The following is a 19,009-nucleotide window of genomic DNA, read 5'->3' on the forward strand; positions in this document are numbered from 1 at the left end:
TAGCTGTATCCTTCTGCTCTTTTGTAAAATATGGTAAGATGAGTGTCTGCTGCTCAGTATTTTTATGTTACACCTGGGCCTCACCATGTAGTTGAAGCGTAGCAATGCAGGCTCTTGCCTGTTACCAGGCAACTTCAACCAGTCTTGCACTGCTCCACTTCACTCCACCTCCCTCCTCTTCACTCCACCTCAGCAAGACTACCTTCCTTGTGCCACACTGAGTTGCTGAGGCTGGCTTTGATTTTGTTATCCTCCTGATTTATTCTCCTATTACTGTAATTTCAGGCCTGCACCATTATATCCAGTCACTAGTTTCTTTCTTTTTTTTTTTACATTACATACATGTGGCAAAGAAACCACATTAGACCAAAGTATTTAATAATAAATTCATAAAGATATAAATTATCTAAAAGACCCCTTGAATATTTCTTTGTAACATGTTATATAAGCTGATTTTTAAATTTTGTTCATATGTGCACAAAAAAACTCCATAAAGAATAAATATTTCAAAGAATATTTCCTGGTAGACACAGATTAGCTTATTCTAGGATATTTTGTAAATTGGTCATGTGGAGTAACTGAATTCAAAAACAGAAATAAAAGTGAAGAAATATTTTTAGTAATTCCATTTAGAAATCAGAAGTTTTGAAAATTTTGCATAGAGTCACTTGAAAATATTGTGTGACACAAGTTGAGATATGATTACAAAGGAGCAAGAGAGTTATGAAAATTAACTTTAAAGTGATTGCTACATCAGCAGAAAATTGGATATAGTATGAAAATCAGCAAATTAATGCCTGTAGATCAATCCAAAGCATGTTTATATTTGTAAACAAAGGCATCTTTTTGACTTAGTTGTTTTATTTTATAACTGCTAGGCATCCACCTCAGGGACTCTCATGCACACTCATTGTAGGCAATCACTCTACTACTATTCTGGTAATAACTAGATTTGGAATGGGTCCACTCCCATTCATTTATTGTCTATTACATATTTCAGACAATAGAAACTGAAATGCATTTAATCCCAATTTCCACCTCCTCTTCTTCTTTCCCTCCTCCTTCACCTCCTCTTCTTACTTCTGGTGGTCCCCTCCACTTCCTCTTTTTCTACCCTCCTCCTCCATCTCCTTCACATCTTCCTTTTCCTGGTGGTCTTGCTCCACCTCCTCTTCTTTATCTCATCTTCCTCCACTTCCCTCATGTTCTCCTATTCCTGGTGGACTTCCTCCAACTCCTTTTCTTCTTCCTCTACCCCTCCACCAACTTTTCATCTTCCTCCTACTCATGGTGGTCAACCTCTACTTCCTCCTCTTCTACCCTCCTCCTCCACCTCCTTCACATCGTCCTCCTCTTCTTGGTAGTCATCCTCCACCTTGTCTTCTTCATCCCCACCTCCTTAAACTCCTCATATCATTCTCCTTCAGTAGGTCTTCCTCCACCTTGACTTCTTCTTCCCCTCTTCCTCCACCTCCTACACATCCTCTTCCTCCTCTTCTTCCCCTACTTTACTTCCTCCTCAACCTCGTGATGATCTTCCTCCACCTCATATTCTACTTCCCCTCCTCCTCCACCTCTTTCTCATCCTTCTCCTCTTCTTCTTCCCCTCCTCCAACTCCTTTACTTCCTTTTTTACCTCTGGTTGGTTTCCTCTACCTCCTCTTCTTCTACCTTTTCCACCTCCTTCACATCCTCCTCCTCCTTCTATGGTTATCTTTCTCCACCTCATCTCATATTTCCATTCCTACTACACCTATTTCACTTCTTCCTCCACCTCTTTACATCGACCACCTTCTCCTCTTCCTCCATCTTCTTTATTCTTCCCCTCCTCTTCTACCTCCTTTACTTCTTCCTCCTCTTCCTCAGGACTTGGTGGCCTCTTTGGACTCCTGGTATATAGGCATGATATGTCTATGCTCTTGGCACAGTGCCGGGAGTCCATACACCCCAGTGGAGGAAGCACTGCTGCAGCCCACTGATACTACCCAGACCTCACATGTACGTACCTATGGACACATTTTGCTGAATCCTGTTGCCACTTCATGGTCTTTTGCTTGATGTGCTGCTATAGGGTCATGTGGCCACAAAACCAAGTAATTGCCAGCAAAGCTTGCTATCCTGCAGCCTTGGCCATTGCTTAGGCCCATGGATCATATATGGCCACCACATGCTCCAACCACTTGCCTCTAGAGAGACGTCCACAATGAAGCTGGCAACTGCTTTCCTTAGCCTGTCCCATCCAGTCCTCCCTGGTGGTATGAGCACTAGGTTTACCCAAGTGTCCTACTGCCTTAAAGGGCCAGTAGCGATGAAGCACACAGTCTGCCACAGCCTTCTGCCACAGCAAAGGCCTCGATGGAGCTATGAGCACACACCCTGCCGAAGCCAACGTCCATTCCAGAGGCCAGATTATATATGGCCTGACACGAGCTGCTGCGGCTCAGCCACCTCACAGACCACACTTGCCCTGTCCGGACATCATCTGCACAAGCATCAGGCCACCTCACAGTGCCAGTCATCATGTGGACACTCGGTTTCAGTGAACGGCCAACTCCATGACCTTGGGGTGCCATGTGCATCTGCCCTGAGGCTGGCTCCAGCTACCTCATGGACAGGATTGCACAGGGTCTCAGTCCACTGCAGACAGCGCATGAAGTGTGTGATCAGGATGGCCCTAGCTTCCTTCTAGTTCATATACACACATGTGGTGTGGACACAGGCTTGTGCAGCCTTGGCTACTCCACTCACCTCAGGAAAGATGACCAGGCATGATCAGCTGGAGTCTCCTGACACTCCACTCACTTCTCTAGGACATGTTGGGGTGATATACTGTCATACCCCAAACCCCATTGCACTTACCTCAAAAAAATCTGCTTGGAGAGGCTCACTGAGACCTGTGGCCATTCTTCAGTTACAGTGGTAGACACAATCTCTGTCATATGTGGCCACCCCTGGGACCTCCTGTTAAGGTGTGGGAATGTGACAGATGTCCATTCTGCCATTAGAGACCACTGTTTTCCTTGTAGGAACTTTGTTCCACCCCGTCCTGTAATCCAAAGCCTTGACACAGGCCCAGAGATGATGAGCTGTGGCAGCCCAGTGCCACCTGTGTATCCTCCATGGAGGGGTGTGGAGACATTCTGCTCCAGAGAGGACCATTCCATGCACTCAGTGCTGAAGTGCAGAGAAGCCATGAGGCCACTGCTGGCCTCCTCACATTCCTTAGTAATTGCTGAAGCCTCTGATTATTCTGGTATGCCACGGTTGATACTACTTGCCCTTCTGCCTCTTGAGGGCACTTTATTCTGGTATGCCACGGGTGATACTACCTGCCCTTCTGCCTCTTGAGGGCACTTGTAGCTTTTGGACGTGCTCTGCTGTAGCCTCCAGTCACTGCCGCCTGCACTCATGCTGTGCTCTTCCTCGCAGAGCTCATCACTGATGTGTGCACACTGTGCTGAAGCTGTACCACCTGCAAGTCTCAGTGGTGAGATGCGGACACACTAGCGGTGGTTTCATCGCTGCTTAGGATTGAGTGCTGATGTGTGATATATGGACAGCTTGGCCTCACGTTTTTTAAAAACTTTTATTAAACTTTTAATGTAGTTCAATCAGCTTGTCTGGTTCATTTCAGTTCCTTCACTACCAAGCCTGTGGGCAGGGCTGCTTCAGCTTCTCTGCCTTCTCCTCGTCTGAAATGACCAAGATAAAAAGGTACTTTCTGCTTCAACCTTCAAATTTCACATTATCCTCATTTTTCTGGTCTTGGCAGATTTGGCATCCTTTCGCCTGGCTGTGAGCAGAAAGTGTTTGATTTCCTCCATTTTTTGAGGCCTGGCGTCATGCTGTGCACAAGGCATGGACTGGCACTTGTCCCTGAGAACAGCCAGAGGTACCACACCGTTGCCACACCAGAGTCCTTAGTGGAGATGTGTGACGACATCTTGCCTCAGCATCCTGCTGTGACACTGATCTCAGTCATGCTGCTTGCTGCAGCGTGGTGCCCCTCCACAGACCTGACATGATGTGGACATTCTCCTGTCCTTCATACCTCATTCAGGACATGTGTACACAATGCTGTGGCCTCTGGACACTCCTCAGACCTCCGCCTTGGTGGGAGGACATGAGCTGCTGTAAACTCCCACCACTCCACTCACCTCAGTTGTGTGATGTGGACCTACTCACAGACCCAGGAAACCGTAGACAACTCTGCTTCTCCTTCCTGCCACACCATAGACCTCGGATGAGATATGGGGACTGGAGCCCCTTCTACCTCTTGGATCCCACCAGTGATGTGTGGATATGTTCTGCCTCAGACACCAGCCCTTCCAGACACACATTTGTTTGACAAACTCTGCTGTGGCTTCCTGTTACCACCCTGACTTCCATTATGATGTGAATAAACACCCAGCTACAATCTCCCAAAGCTGTCCCTAAACAATCAGTATAACAAGTATTCACCTTGCATTTATATCATATTAGGCATTACAAGTAATCTAGATATCATTAAGACTGTATGTGAGGATGTTTGCAGGCTTTATACATACACTACTCCATTTTATTTAAGGTCTTGGGCATTGGCAAATTTTTATATCTGAGTGGTGTCCTGGGACCAGTCCTCATGGATATCAACAGACAATTTTTTTCTTTTTTCTTTTGTGCTGGGAATTTAACCCATGGGCACCAAGATGCTGAGGCAGGCCTCAAACTTGTGACCCTCTTGTCTCAGCCTACCAAGTCACTGGGATTAAAGGCATGTAACACCATACCCAACATAAATGTATCTTTATGTATTTATTATAAACCAAGAATAAAACCAGTCTAGTTGAGAACAAAGAAATAACAGTTACATGGGGCTAGTTAGAATTCTAGAAAAACACAATCTTATAAATGCGCTCTGGGATTTATAAAATGTCTAGTGTATTTATAGCTTTAAACCACAAAGCATAGGGTAACAATTATGTTTCTTGCTGATCAGGAATTATAACTGGTTCTAGGAAAATTTAAGCTATCTTATAAGAAAGGAACTGGGTGTGGTCTCAGTCTAAATAGTTGGGAAAGGGGTCTTTTGTATCAAAGGACAGCAGAGGTTAACAATGTTTTAGGATACTGCAGTTTGGCCCAGTCCCGAGGCCAGCTTGCATCTGGGAGTGGACATTTCTGCATCCCATTCCTAAGGTCAGCTGCATGTAGATGTGCACTAAGCCAATGTCACTTCAATGCCACTCCAACTTTTATTTTCTTCTTTGATATTTCTCCCTTTTGGTCAAAATCTTTCCACAAGAAAGCATTCCCGGTCCATGTAGTATTATAATCATCCACATCAGTAGGATAGATCTGTCCCAGGAAGTCACATCTGTCACTGCAGGTATACTTGGCAGCTGTGGTGATGGAGCAAGTTTTGGGTCTTTGGCCACATCTAAACAACAAGGAAGCAACTGAAAAACCACAGCCTCAGTCAGGTCAGGTAGTCTCTGAGGTCAACAGGGAGTCCAAAGGGCTATGGCCTGATAAGTGGTTTTTTTGGTATTGAGCTATCATTATTTTGGTTTTAGCAATATTCCTGAGATACTGAGATATACAAACTACAAGAAAGTTAAACAAGATATAAACAGAACAGGCAGTGATAACTAGCAAAAGAATATTTCAAATATTGTCCATTCCTGAAGGTGGCCAACTAAGTGTTGAATTCCAGTCTAGGGGCATGAGGTAAAATGGTACTCCATAAGAGGGTCTGGTTGAGGGTTTGAATCCAGGCTGGAGTGGGGGCACTGTAGAGACAAACAGAAGCAAGTCATAGCTTTTAGCAAAAGCTCCAGCAGGGAATTGTTGATAGATCCAATATAGATGCCCAGCAAAAGTCATAGATGGCAACATTTGGACTAGAATGTTCTTTTTTCAAAGAGGGATATTCGGTAAGAGTTGAAATTGGGTCTATGAGAGAATGAGAAAGTGAGACTAAAAGGACTCACTTTTTAGAGCATTAAGGGAAGTAGGGATCAATCTGAGGCCAGATTTCTTAAAATGAATCTTCTAAGGAGGAGCCAATGTTACACGGGTGCAAAGTATCTAGGGAGTTTGGTATTCTTAACACGGTGTGAATGAACAGCAAGGTTAGAGAGGATTTGCCAAAGATTCTGCATAGGTTTGAAGACAGAGAGAAAGGCATCAATATCAGTTCAGACTCAGTAAAATCAGGGCCCATTTAAATGAATATCTTTCCCAAGGATTTTAGAGGATGAAGGAAGTAGCCTCTGTGTTTCCTAAGTCAAAAGTTCTGCCAGATTTTGTTTTCAGGAGTTTGAGACAATAGTTTTAGGTTGAAACAAAATCAATGAAACCAGTGACTTTCCTTAGTTTGTTGGTCTCACATCTATTCTTCCCCATTTTGTCTAGTGGTTTCACAAACCCATCAGTTTCTTCATTATAGACTTGTAGAACTTCTTACCCTGTCCAAATTATTGGAATCCTATACCTACAAGACTTATTTCCATCTTTTTCTTGAAGAAAAGACACAACACTTTGGGATCTTAGTTGCTTGCAAACAACTTCCAGAAAGGCATCAGAATAAAGCCACTTAACTATGGATGCGACTTAAAATAGCCATGGTTAAAGATCTGAGGATTACTCACAACTGATGGGGTAATTTGGTCATTCCTGGAGCATATAATAATTTAACATTAGAATTAGGACTGATTACATACACTAAAAAATACCAGATTTCTAAGAACACATATTAGCACATTAACAGAAATATAAGTCTAATGTGTGAGTTGGACTTCTAGGACATCTGGAATTGCCAAAGTTAGTTCTAGACTGAGAAGACTTAATTTTGGAATTTGATTTTGGGATATTTGTCAAACATTTCAGAGATCTAAAATATTTGGTTAAATAAGAAAAGCCAAGGTGACAAAAATATTTTAAAGAAAAAACTCTGAAAATGTTCTATGAAGTATAGATCAAAGCTCTAAGAAAATTCTGCCTTACAAACATGGAATCAAACTTTAGTTCCACCAGTGCACCTTTGATATCAGCACTTAACCTCCAGAAAAACTTATATATAATGTTGTCAACTTAAACACACATGAAATCTTCCATAATAGAGCATGGTCCTTGCATGGACAAGGTCCTGGGTTTGACCCCCAGCACTGCCAAAAACCAAAATCTGCCACAAGATCCACTCTTTGCCATAATCCTCCATAACTTCCTCAAACTTCTCGTAATTTGTCCGAGCCCTGAATTTTATCCCACAGCTCTTTCTATTTTGAAATAATCAGCCACAGGTTGATTCTTTTCTGCTCAGTATCTTTCCATTCCACGAGGCAGCAATGGGTGGAAATCATGGAGGAAGGTATGTTAGAAGATTTTAGTTCAGAGACACACTGTTAATTTGTGACTTATTTCTTGGAAGGAGTTTTTTTTTTTTTAATTTGTAATTTTTTTCTAAGTCTTATTTAGAAGTTTCTAAGCACAGTTGAAAAATAAGCCTCCTACTCATTCTGTCTGGTTCTAAAACCAACTTTTTCTAAGTATGCACTCAAATAAACTAATTTGGGAATTTTCAAAGTTCCCTATTTTGGCCAATTCAATTTAAAATCTTCCCAGTTTACTTGGGCCTATTTGTCAATATATTTACATGAGAAGGATTCATGTATTATAAATAGAACCAGTTAGAGTTTCAAAAGGGGGCTATTTTTTCCCATGTCACCAGTTGGAATGGTAGCTGTCCCCTTGTGTGTCTCATTGTGGAACTTCATCCAGGTAAACTGACCAGGAGGGTTTCTCCCCAGAAGCATCCTTTGGAGGATGTTTAATTGTGCTAGAAAGTACCTAAATAAAGAAAAATCTGCATTTGACTTAAGAGTGGAGATTTCAGACAAAATCTTAAGGTTTTGTGTTTATATATGTCTCCTTTGCTTAACATGTGGCATCTCAAGATATTATACATCTCATGAAATCCCCCTGTAGGAAAACACTGACTCATACAAGATCAAGAGAATTATTTGAATTTATACAGTGTAAACTGTGGGTAAAAATGCAGAGTCTGGCATTTAAGAGAGGTTGGATATGAACTGTAAATCAAAAAAGGCATGAGATAAAACTTTCACAGGATTATCTTTGAGAACAAGTTTCAAAAATTAAAATACCTAGGTTCTAATGTATTAGAAATTCAGTGGCAAAATGCAGAATTGATCATTTAGTCAGAACTCACTGGGGTGGGCTGACAGGGTAGAGATGTGAAACACATAATGAAATTGTTCAGAGGGCTGACCACCTCAAAGGTCATTGGCAGAGTGGCCTCCAACCCCCGATAGCCCAAAGTGCTACCTTCTAAGAATTAGCAGCTGCTAGAATGCAAAAGTCTTTATAGTGAAAGTAAAAACAAAGTGTCCTCCTAAACTCCATTCTGGTTAAGTGCTTCCATAACAGGAAAAGACAGCTTCAAGTGAACAGTGACTTTAAGCTCACAGACCTGGGAGATGTGTTCAAGGACAAAACTGAAAAGCTTTTTTGAACTTCTATTCAGTAGTTTCCCTGTTTGAGGCAATATGTTAATGTCATTATGAAATATTTTCCTAGGTCAAGTAGGCAAGCAAGTATGAAATGTCTATTATGAGGAAAATGTCATTCAGCATAAGAAGAGATTCAATTATAAAACCAAAAAAATTAAGTAGAAATACCTCATTAGAATTAAAGTAGAAATATCAATATGAACTTGTGATTAAAAAAATAATAAATCCCTTATGGTGCTCTGTACTTAAATGGCCAAGAAGCAGTGTCCCTCTGGCAGCATGAGTGTGTGAAGTCCCTATGTTGGTCACAAACACCAGTCCTCATAACCAGAGTCCCTGGAAGAAATTTCTCTTCCATGTCATGGGCAGGGGAGGAACAGTGTGGGCCAGAAAGCACAGAAGCTCTAAAAAATTAATGGAATTGTGGGAAAGGCACAGTGGTGCCCACCTGCAATGCCAACAACTCAGGAGGCTGAGACAGGAGAGATCACAAGTTTGAGGCCATGCTTGGTAACATAAAAAGGGCTTGAGATGTAGCTCAGTGAATACCCTTGGCTCCCATCCCTAGTACGACCCACACAAAAAAATTAATAAAATTTTGTCAAAAGGATATCTTTAAATGGGCTCCCAGGAGCCATAGGTATGCCATTTGAGCCCCCCCAAATAATCATAATAATCATGATCCATAGAAACACATTAATCTATAAAAATTCTAGAGTCTATGGCTGGGGTTGTAGCTCAGTGGTAGAGCACTTGCCTAGTGCATGTGAAGCACTGGGTTTGATCCTCAGCACTACATTATAATAAATAAATAAAGATATTGTATCCATCTACAACTAAAAAAATTCTAGAGTCTATTACCATTCTTAAAACAGAAAAATATTCAAAAGTTATCACAACTAAAATAGCTATGACACTAATTCTTCAGTTTTAAAAATCAAGAGAATTGAGCCTATATACTATTTTCAGTATGGGCTGTGTTTGTAAGGGAATGGGTTTAGTTAATGTGCATATAGTTAAATTCTTCTTTATAGAAGTATACCTAATAACAATAGAAAACTATCATTAAACCATCCCCAATGAAATTACCTGTTTATGTGGGAATTTTCAATCACGGATGAAACATTGTCACATGTGACTAGATAGATACCCCTTTCAGAGGAGCTGAAAGAATGAGCTGTGGTTCCTCAAGAAGTGAACACTGAGGTTGTGTGCCTGCAGGCTAATGAATGTTTACAGGAAGGCAAATTTTTTTGACCTGCAGCTAGCTTTCATAATAAAGTGGTCAGGAAGTAACTGATCCTTTGTGATTTCTATCACATCCAATAAAAACAAAAACAAGCCCAGGAATCCTGTGTGACCAAACTGGCTTGAATTAGTTTCTCCACAGCTACCTGGAGTAAGATAGGGTAAGATGGTGGGAAGAGCAATATTCTAACCTCAATGGCTCCTTCTGTAGTCTCCACTCAGTCCCAGGTCATTAACCTGCCAGGCAGGCTGTCATCGGAGTTACTGGGTCTTTGCTCATGGCAATGTAGTCTGAATGTTCGATCCTCTTCTAGACCTTAAGACAAGAGATCATTTTGAAGCTATCAAATGTCTTCTTAGCAATCTGATATAATCTGAGTGTTCACAGGTGCTATATCAACTTGTTTTTATTTTCCTCCCTGGGTAAACTCTATAAATAATGTGTAAACTAAATAATCTGTGAAAACAGACGATAAATCCAAACAAAAAGACAAAGTAACTGGACCCAAATTAAGGTTTAGAAGACAGAACTGCATTATTACTACTGGAGCATGGGAAGAAGGGACAGACCTGAGCATGTGATATTAAGCCACCTGCAGAGAGAGAATTACAAAAAGAGGCCATTGACTTCCTGTTTCCTCATACTGGCAAGTCTGTGCTTGCTGCCTGTGGAGTCATACTTCCTAGGCTTTCAGGACTCACGCTGTGTAGACTGAAGATTCCTGGTTGTCCAGGAAGGGCTTTATAATTGTCACCTCTGCCCCAGAGTTTGCTGTAATAGAATTGCCAGTGAAGCTGAGACCAACAAGGCACTGACTACAGCCCTGACAATCGGTATCAACGTCATCTTAAAAGTTAGTTCCAATTCATTAGGATCTTCAAATTCTATTTCATTATTTGAAATGAAAAATGTTTTTAGCTTTTTAGAATTATTTGTGGAGAATATTATATGTGATTATATATATTATATCAAGTTTTTGAAGATGTACTGCTAACATTTTAGCTTTTTTTTTTTTTTTGGTGGTACTGGAGATGGAACTCAGGACCTTATACATGCCAGGCACATTCTACCACTGAAGTATATCCCCAGTCCCACTTTTAATGTAATTGTTTTATATCAGCCCAACTCAGTTTGCACATTTTCACTATGTGGCTTATTATTTTAAAGCCAACCTTCTTGCAGTTATGTGATTATATTGCTGTTTTCCAACACACACCAAATACCATGGCCACAGATGGATATGGTGGCATACACCTGTAATCCCAGCTACTTAGGAGGCTGAGGCTGGAGAATCACAAGTTCAAGGCCAGCCTAGGCAACTCACTGAAACCCTATCACAAATTTTTTTTTTTTTTTAAAGCTGGGACTGTAGCTCAGTGTTAGAGCACCCCTAAATTCAATTCTCAGTACTGCAAAATTCTAAAAGTCATAAAGTTGGTGACTGAAGACGCCAAATGTGGTTTCTAGTCCTTAGGACTGAACATTGCCATGCATGCCGCTCTCTTAGAATATAACAGGCATTCACTGAGAGCTGTGGAAATATACATATTTCTAGAAAACATAACTCAAGTAGGATAAAGGAGTGTTAGGAAATTCCCAGAACTAGGAGTCAGTATTGCCCAGGAAGTCTTCTGTCTCCAAGTCTGGGGGGATTAAATAATTGGTCAGACCGTATTTTGATAAAGCTACTACTTATAAACTATTACTCTTGAGTGCTCTTTTTGCTAACAGTAGACACTGGATGTGGTAAACTTAAAGGAACCAAGGATCTGAACAAAATCTTGTCTGGAATTTAGTTCTTCATAACTGACCTCAATGTTGCAGGAAAGTAAGAATTGGGTTCCAACAGAGGAAAATGCACACCTTCCCGTTGCTTCAGCCATTCATCTTGCATTCTTGCTGTTGTTTTTGAAGAACTCAGCTATGTGGAAGGGAAGCATGACAGCTGAGATCTTCCTGTGGCCCTGAGTGAGGTGTCCCATCAGTCTCTACTTGGCTCCTAATGACTGCTCAGCTAGCAGTCTGTGGCTCCCATAGCAACTCCAGAGGCCACGTGAGCATTCACACTCACTGCTTGTATTTAGTCACAAGTCTGTCTCTTCAGACAAAGCTCTGGCTAGCAGAAAGTACTGGGCAGACCTCATCTCCTTATGTTCTTGCTTACCTGAGCTTGTTTTTCTCTCGGGGACTCCTCCGCAGTATCTGTTCCTGGTCCTGGCAGCTCCTGTGCTTAGATGGGCTTACTTCCACTGCCGCCACTTGGTGGGCTGGCAAATCTTCTGATGGAGGTATGGAATATCTTCTTGCTTCTTCCTCAGTTCGAGACTGACAGGATGGGATCTTCGAAAGGAAGACAAAAACTCAAAACCACAAACCCTGAGAGAAGGAGGCCTGAGGTGGTTTCAGTGGTTATGATATAAATAAAGCAGTTGGAGTGGCTAAACCTAATGAAACAACCTATGGATCCTAGTGTTGATTCCTTGAACAAAACTCTACTCCACTTTAGGGAACTGTGGAAGAATGAGCCCAAGGGAGCCTGTTTGGCACTGTACCTAGTTGAGTCCATCCTGCCATGGCCCCAGATCAGTGTGGCAGGCAGGGAGGTGAGGTGACCTGGTCCTGCTAAATACCAGGTGTTTCACAAATTCTGCACCATGACCATGATACTTCCTCTATAAAAGGTCCTACCTGCTTCACACTGTGTGAGGCCCAGAGAAACAGGAACAGTGACGCAGGGGCATATACATTCTGAACAGCTGGGACTGTAGCACTTTCCTAAGAAATTGGCCTTCTGACTCTTCACTTCCTCAGGAAATCCTAATAATTTTCAAGGAATTATAGTTTTCACCTATAATGTCTTTCATATTGTTCTGCAGTTCCCTAGCAAATAAAGCAAGATATTTAGGCATGTTCATATAACAAATATTTAAATCATTTATTGCCATTTAAGTTACAGCATTTCAATGTACATACTGCATGGAAATACACAGATAGTTTTTCAAACACTGAAGATCAGATTTTAGGTATGTGTTAAGTTGTTGGATATCTTGCAGTCATTAAAGTCAAGAAGTCTGAGTATTTAAATGTGAGTATTATAAAATTTTGCTGTTCAGTTTTTCATTAAGCAAATCCCAACAGATAATATGTGTATGAATACAGATAAAACCATCATTGGAAATTATTAAGTTAATTGCATATTTTGAGCTACTCTATGAAGAAAAAATATTCAGTACTTGTAAGGCAGCAGAGAGTTTGTTTAGGGACTCCCAGCTATATCTATAAAAATGGTACAGTTAGTAAAAATAGCATTCCACATTTCCTCCTATTCATGCTGATGGAATCTGTGACTCTGCAGAAGTAGCTGGGGTGCTGTCCTTTCAAGAGCTTGTTCCTTCCACTTCTATGCAGATGCCTTTTTAGTCATCCTGGAAATAATCACAAAGAAAAATTCAATGAGAAAACCCTGCTCCAAGTGACTTTAGAAGACAGCTTTCCATATGCTTATTTTAACTTAAGATTTTACAAAAACTGAAATATCCTATTTTCATGTTAAATAAGTCAGGTTTTTCCACCTAGCATCCCAGCTCCCCACTGCCACTAGCACAAGGTCTTGGTTTCTTTCTCCCCAATTTCTCCAAGCAAAGTAATTCAAATCTGCTTACTCATATCTGATAAGCCGTCCTCCCTGAATGAGCTGGGCTACTTCGTTTGTTGCATGGCATGCAAAGAGAAGCCAGTTTCGAGGCTGCACCTTGTAGGCAAATCTCATGAATGTCAAAGAATAGCAACAGAGGGCTGCAGAAACACCAAAGCAAAAAACATCAATAACTTACCATCTAGATAGCTTAGGGCTGAAGGGACCAGAGACCAATGGGTCCACAGCATTAGCCAAAAAAGGACACTCTTCTGCTAAAACCCATGGCAGATCATAAAAGGTACTATAAAAGGTACTGCCTCTAGTAGAAAGCTCATGAAATATTTCACTGTACTGTGGAGGCATTTTTGTTATCACTTAAACATTTTAGGAACATATATGTTAGCAAGAATAAATGGAAACAAATTCTTGACACATTTCTGCCTCTTAGAACTGTTTATAACCCATCATTTGAGAGAACTACTGTTTATGCTTTTAACAATAGTTTTATATTCAAACATCAGGGTTTCAAGTAAACTTGATGACACTCTTCCAAATCAAGTTTACAACATAAATCTATTGGCTGTGGGGGCTGGGGTTGTGGCTCAGTGGTAGAGTGCTTGCCTTGCATGCATGAGGCACTGGGTTTGATCCTCAGCACCACATAGAAATAAAGATATTGTGTCCACCTAAAAATTAAAAAGAAATATTAAAAAAAATTCTGTTAGTTGACTATCAGCATGATTAAGATGGCATATTTTTCAGCTCGGTATACTAAATCTTAAAGGTGAATGTTAATATTTCTTAAGTATTGAGGCCAAGCCCTTGTCCTGGAGCAGTGGCCTAGGAGGGCTGGAGTGCAGGCAGTGAGCATAAGCTGGGGCCGTGTGAGCCTGAAGTGTGGTGAGCAAGGCCAAGGCAAGCCAGGGCACTTTGGTCTGTGGACGTGTTGACATGTCAACATGCTGTGGCCCAGCACAGGCTGGTAACTAAAAAGAAAATTAAGTGGGGACAGACCAGAATGACGACTGCAGAAATGTTTGGGCTCAAGAGTTAACCAATAGTGTTGGTACTTTTCTAAAACCTGTTTAGCAGAAATTTGGACAAATAGCATTGATCCAAGAGCTTTGTAAACCCTTAGACTAGCACACTCAAGAGGCAACCTGCTATAGGGTCCCCTCTCATGCTTTCACTCTTGCCTTCCATTCTCTGTGAACTTCTTTCTTAGGATTTGTGAGACAAAAACCCAGAAGAAATTGGTAGTGAACTGCTTGGGTCTATTGCAATGCTGGAGAGCATAGTCCACAATTAAGAACTCTAACACATCGCTTGATAATAATGGAAAAGAGTACGGCTTTGTCAACTGTGACCCTCAGAACTGACATTGGCAGGCATCCCCTACTTTAATTAGCTGCAACACTTAAAATGGGCTTTCTTAGCTGCTAAAGCCTGCAGTTTATGCAGGCCCCCAACCCAATCCCTAGTAGAAATGAAGAAATCTTGGTTTTAAGTACTTCAAAGTAATTCTATTTCTTCATCATAGAGAAAAAGATGACACTCTTCAATGTCACCATATTCTTTATGTCACGTTCTACTAATGATTGTAACATCTGATGCTACAAATGTGAAATGTGAGCAACAGCTCTGCTATGTGTGAAGTCCTCTGAATCATGACAGTCTGTGTTCTTACCAAATGTCATTCGTCCACTGATGATCTCTGGAGACTTCTTCATGTCATTGATGGCAGCAATGGGGAGACCCCAGTTGGCTACTGGGCCCCAGAAGTGCTACAAAACATGAGAGAAGAAGAGAGGGAAGAGTTAAGGTAGAGCCATGAACAGGTGCAATCTTCCTCAATCTTCACCTTTACATGCTGCAGGTTCACTGGGTTAATTCATGGGTGTTTATCATTGTGTGATTGTTCAAGGGCTTTCATATGAGTAGGCAGTTCTCACAAAGGAGCCCAACTCGAGAAAGAATTAGATTGTTTACTAAGATCCCTACCAATTTTCAGATTCCAACTCAATAATCTCATTGTTCCATTCATTTAAAGAATTTAAAAATGAGACCAACTCTTTACATGGTTCACTCTGGTTATAATTTAAACCTTGCTAGAACTATTCTCCCTAATTGTTTAAATCTATTAAAATTACTTTTTTTCAAGTTTTAATTCAGATATTAACTCTTAAAAACCCTAAAAGGTACTTTTTCTGAAGAAAAAAATTAATAAGGGAAGAAATTGTTTTTTAGCTCATATGAGCTATTCTAAGATCAGAGATCTTCCCCCAGGCCCTAAGAAATTATGACTGGAAAATACTTTTGAAATAGTAGCAAAAACTTAAAGAAACAGACCAACAGTTTTTATTTCATCCTACAATTACTGCCATTGAAGGTTACCAAAATTAAGTTGTCCATGGTTAATAGCAACCATGCCCAATTTAATTTCTGAGGCTAAAATTTTTTTAAAAAGGTCAGTGGCTTTTCTCCATTAAACTGGAACTGTTTTATATAGAATTTAACAATAGTATCTTAAAATCTGAAAGGATCCACACTTTGTTGGTCAAGTGCCCCTTTTAGTTAATTATCAGAACATTAAACAGTGAAAGAGTTCCTTGCTGAATTTTTGCCTATCATACACAAATACAGAGGTGGAATAAATTGAGCATCATTAAAATCCGAAAATTCTCTGAGAAGAAACCAAGAGAAATACAAGAATAATGACAATTACATTTTGTGTGATATAAAAATATTTTGAAGTTTATTTAACATGCTGAAATGTAAATCATGAGGCTCATGCTTAAAAGAATCATGTCAAAGTTCCTATTCAGCCAGGACGGTAAAGATTCAGGGTCTAACGCACAAGTTATCATCTCTAATTGGAATGGTTGGTTACAGAATTTCTGAAATTCTGGAATAGCTAATTAGTCTTCTTATATTCAAACTGGATAATATCTGAATAAGATACTCACTGCTTATGCTTTACTCTCTTGTATTCCACTGAGAGACATTTCCTTTCCCTTCCCCTACCTCTGTGAGAAGTGCTCACTTTTCCCTTACCTACTAACTTCTCTTCTACCTGTCCTTTACTGGGTGTCATTTCATTTTCATTCCATAGTGACTTTCCTTTTCCTCCTTTTTGACTAGGACTTTCTCCACTTGGTCTACTTTCATCACTTTTCCATTCAACCTCTTTTCACCGCCCCCACCTGTATGGCAGTCTTATCTCTGTCATGCACAGACTCCGAGGGCTATGATGGAACCTGAGGAGTCTAGGGCTTATCTCTACCACCAGGTATAAAGGTGCCTTCTTGCACAGTAGTAGCAGACAATAGATGTGAAACTATAAGTAGTCCTGGAGGTCTTCTGGCTAACTGGTCATATTAAAAGTTGAAGCGTGATCAGTGTTAGATTACATGAGACAGTTTGGCATGCCAAGAACTACATATACATTTATGACTGCGTCATAAGCATGAGTTACACTTCAAATATATCCCTTAAAAATAGCATAAAAGGTAAAAATCACTTTAACACTAATTTAGTAAAAATACCTAGCCTTAGAGAGTTTCTACATAGAACAAAACTCCACTTTTCTCTTCCTTTTTTGGAGATACATATTAATACATGCTGCCAGAAATTCATCAATTTCTAGAACAATAAGGAATTTCATGATTAATATTTGAAAAGAGAAAATTAACACATTTTGGACTAAATGGGAAAATAGTTTTACTCCATTATGATTCTTTATTGTGGCTTGTTTCAAACAGAAACACGCAGCACCATGATCTGCCTCTGTTTTGAAATCTAGCCCTGGACACCTTCCTGCTGCAGAAGAACCACCACAAGCTGCTGCTCCTTCCCTCTCTCCTCTTTCCTTCTCCCCTTTTCTCTATTCTTCCCCACCTCCTCCCCACTTCCCTCAGCTGCCAGGTCTGGGGAAACACCACACACACAGCGCACTGTCTAACAGGGTGGCCAGGTGGCCACCTCAAGTGAAGGACACTGTGTCTGTTGTCCGTATCTCTGTTAATGCAGAAAGTCTGCCACAGCCTGGAATGGAGAGAAACGATTTTCTTACCGTACTATTTTGTGAGGAATCATCAAGGTTCAGACAGAAGAGGCATGGAAAAAATAAAAATAAAAAAGATCAGATGGTTACAAAGAGTTGGTTCTGTTAGGTTCAACTCACACATTTTCAAGTTTTAGTAACAGGATTCTAGGGTTAGCAACACACATTTTCTTTCTTTTTTTTTTTTTTTTGGTCTTCTCTTTGTGATCAGGTAACATTTCTTAACTTTGACCTATGAAATTATATTTACATTTTATGGAAAATAAGCTTAATCTTTAGAGTGGAGCAGCCAAAAATAAACATAAGTCATAAACACAAACCACACATGTAACTTAAAAATTTCTACAAGCCACATTACAAAAAATATAAATAAGCTGGCATGTGGTACATGTCTGTTATCCCAGCAACTCAGGAGGCTGAGGCACAACAATTGCAAGTTCAAAGCCAACCTCAGCAATTTAGAAAAAAAAAAAAGTTTTTTTAAATATAAAGGCCTGGGGATGTGGCTCAGTGGTTCAATCCCTGATACGAAGGAAAGAAGGAAGGAAGGAAGGAAGGAAGGAAAGAAGGACAGAAATTAGTTTTATTAATTTTAACACATAATTAATAAAGTTATGACTTAGATACTTTACATTTTTTTTTGTACAAATTCTTTGAAATCTAGTGTGCATTTTACAGTCAATACACATCTCAGTTTGGACTAGCCACATTGCAAGTGCTCAGTATTGGCCTGTGGCTCACAACTGTTAATTTTAAAAATGACAAGTTGGAGAGAGGAACACCTCTGCAGAATTCTATTAACAATGAACTTTCAATTTCTACTCACTATTGCATTATCACCACAATGAAAGCCTCAAGGGGGTGTGTATTTTTGTTTCTACTGAACAACCAAAAGTGGTGCCTGGTGTTTAAAGTATTTGTTGAATGAATGAAGAATGAAAATTTTCAATGATGTTTTCATGGATGTTAAACATGGTATCTTTAAAAAATACATTAAAAGTTTTATAGTTGAGCAACTCTGATTTCTAACATGGCAACTTCTCTCTTAAGCCAAATTCTCAGTTTAGCTATTGAAAGAGTTACTGAAAAAAGACAATAAAATCCTCAATACATGCATTCAAGTCCAAAGAGCTCTCCTGGTTGTTTCATTAGAGGTCACAGAGATTCTAATTTAAACATGAAAATAATCGTTGAGGGTGGCAATATACTTCAAGTAGGTTCCATTAGGAAATGCCTAAAGCCACAGAAAGCCTAATAAATTTCACTACCCAAATTACATTTCACAGCAAGTTCAAATTGGGCATGGCACTTTTTGAGAAAGATCAATGATCTTAAGATCGGACAACATAATCTAGGTAGAATAGTCACCTATAGCATTACTCTCCTTAAAATATCTTTTTTAAGGATCTGAACACAGGCCTTTTTAAAAAATTATAAATTAGCAAGGACACTTTTTTTTTCCTTATAAAAATATCTTAAAAGAAGTAGTACTCGAAATGTAAAGTTCTGACTTAGAGATTGCTATATTTGGCTGTGGTTTGGCCCTC

General features: G+C 40.1%; 1 protein-coding gene, 1 long non-coding RNA gene and 1 pseudogene across 2 annotated transcripts; all 3 read right to left on the minus strand.

Moving 5' to 3' along the window:
• Positions 1 to 3,625: 3,625 nt before the first annotated feature.
• LOC144252509 (large ribosomal subunit protein eL38 pseudogene) lies at positions 3,626 to 3,860 on the minus strand (annotated as a pseudogene).
• A 979-nt stretch (positions 3,861 to 4,839) lies between these two features.
• LOC113175275 (uncharacterized) lies at positions 4,840 to 12,224 on the minus strand. Its single transcript, XR_003299944.1, has 3 exons — positions 11,927 to 12,224; positions 9,953 to 10,077; positions 4,840 to 5,771 (listed from the first exon to the last, which is right to left on the minus strand). It is a non-coding gene; the product is annotated as an uncharacterized LOC113175275 (long non-coding RNA).
• A 448-nt stretch (positions 12,225 to 12,672) lies between these two features.
• Positions 12,673 to 15,210, minus strand: LOC144252508 (mitochondrial pyruvate carrier 1-like). The gene is made up of 3 exons (XM_077794781.1): positions 15,087 to 15,210; positions 13,425 to 13,557; positions 12,673 to 13,187 (listed from the first exon to the last, which is right to left on the minus strand). The coding sequence occupies exons 1-3, from the start codon at positions 15,127 to 15,129 to the stop codon at positions 13,163 to 13,165; spliced, it is 201 nt and encodes a 66-aa protein (XP_077650907.1). The 5' UTR covers positions 15,130 to 15,210; the 3' UTR covers positions 12,673 to 13,162.
• Between the last annotated feature and the right edge of the window lie 3,799 nt (positions 15,211 to 19,009).

The sequence above is a fragment of the Urocitellus parryii genome, unplaced genomic scaffold, assembly GCF_045843805.1.
Source record: "Urocitellus parryii isolate mUroPar1 unplaced genomic scaffold, mUroPar1.hap1 Scaffold_4481, whole genome shotgun sequence".
Lineage (NCBI taxonomy): Eukaryota > Metazoa > Chordata > Mammalia > Rodentia > Sciuridae > Urocitellus > Urocitellus parryii.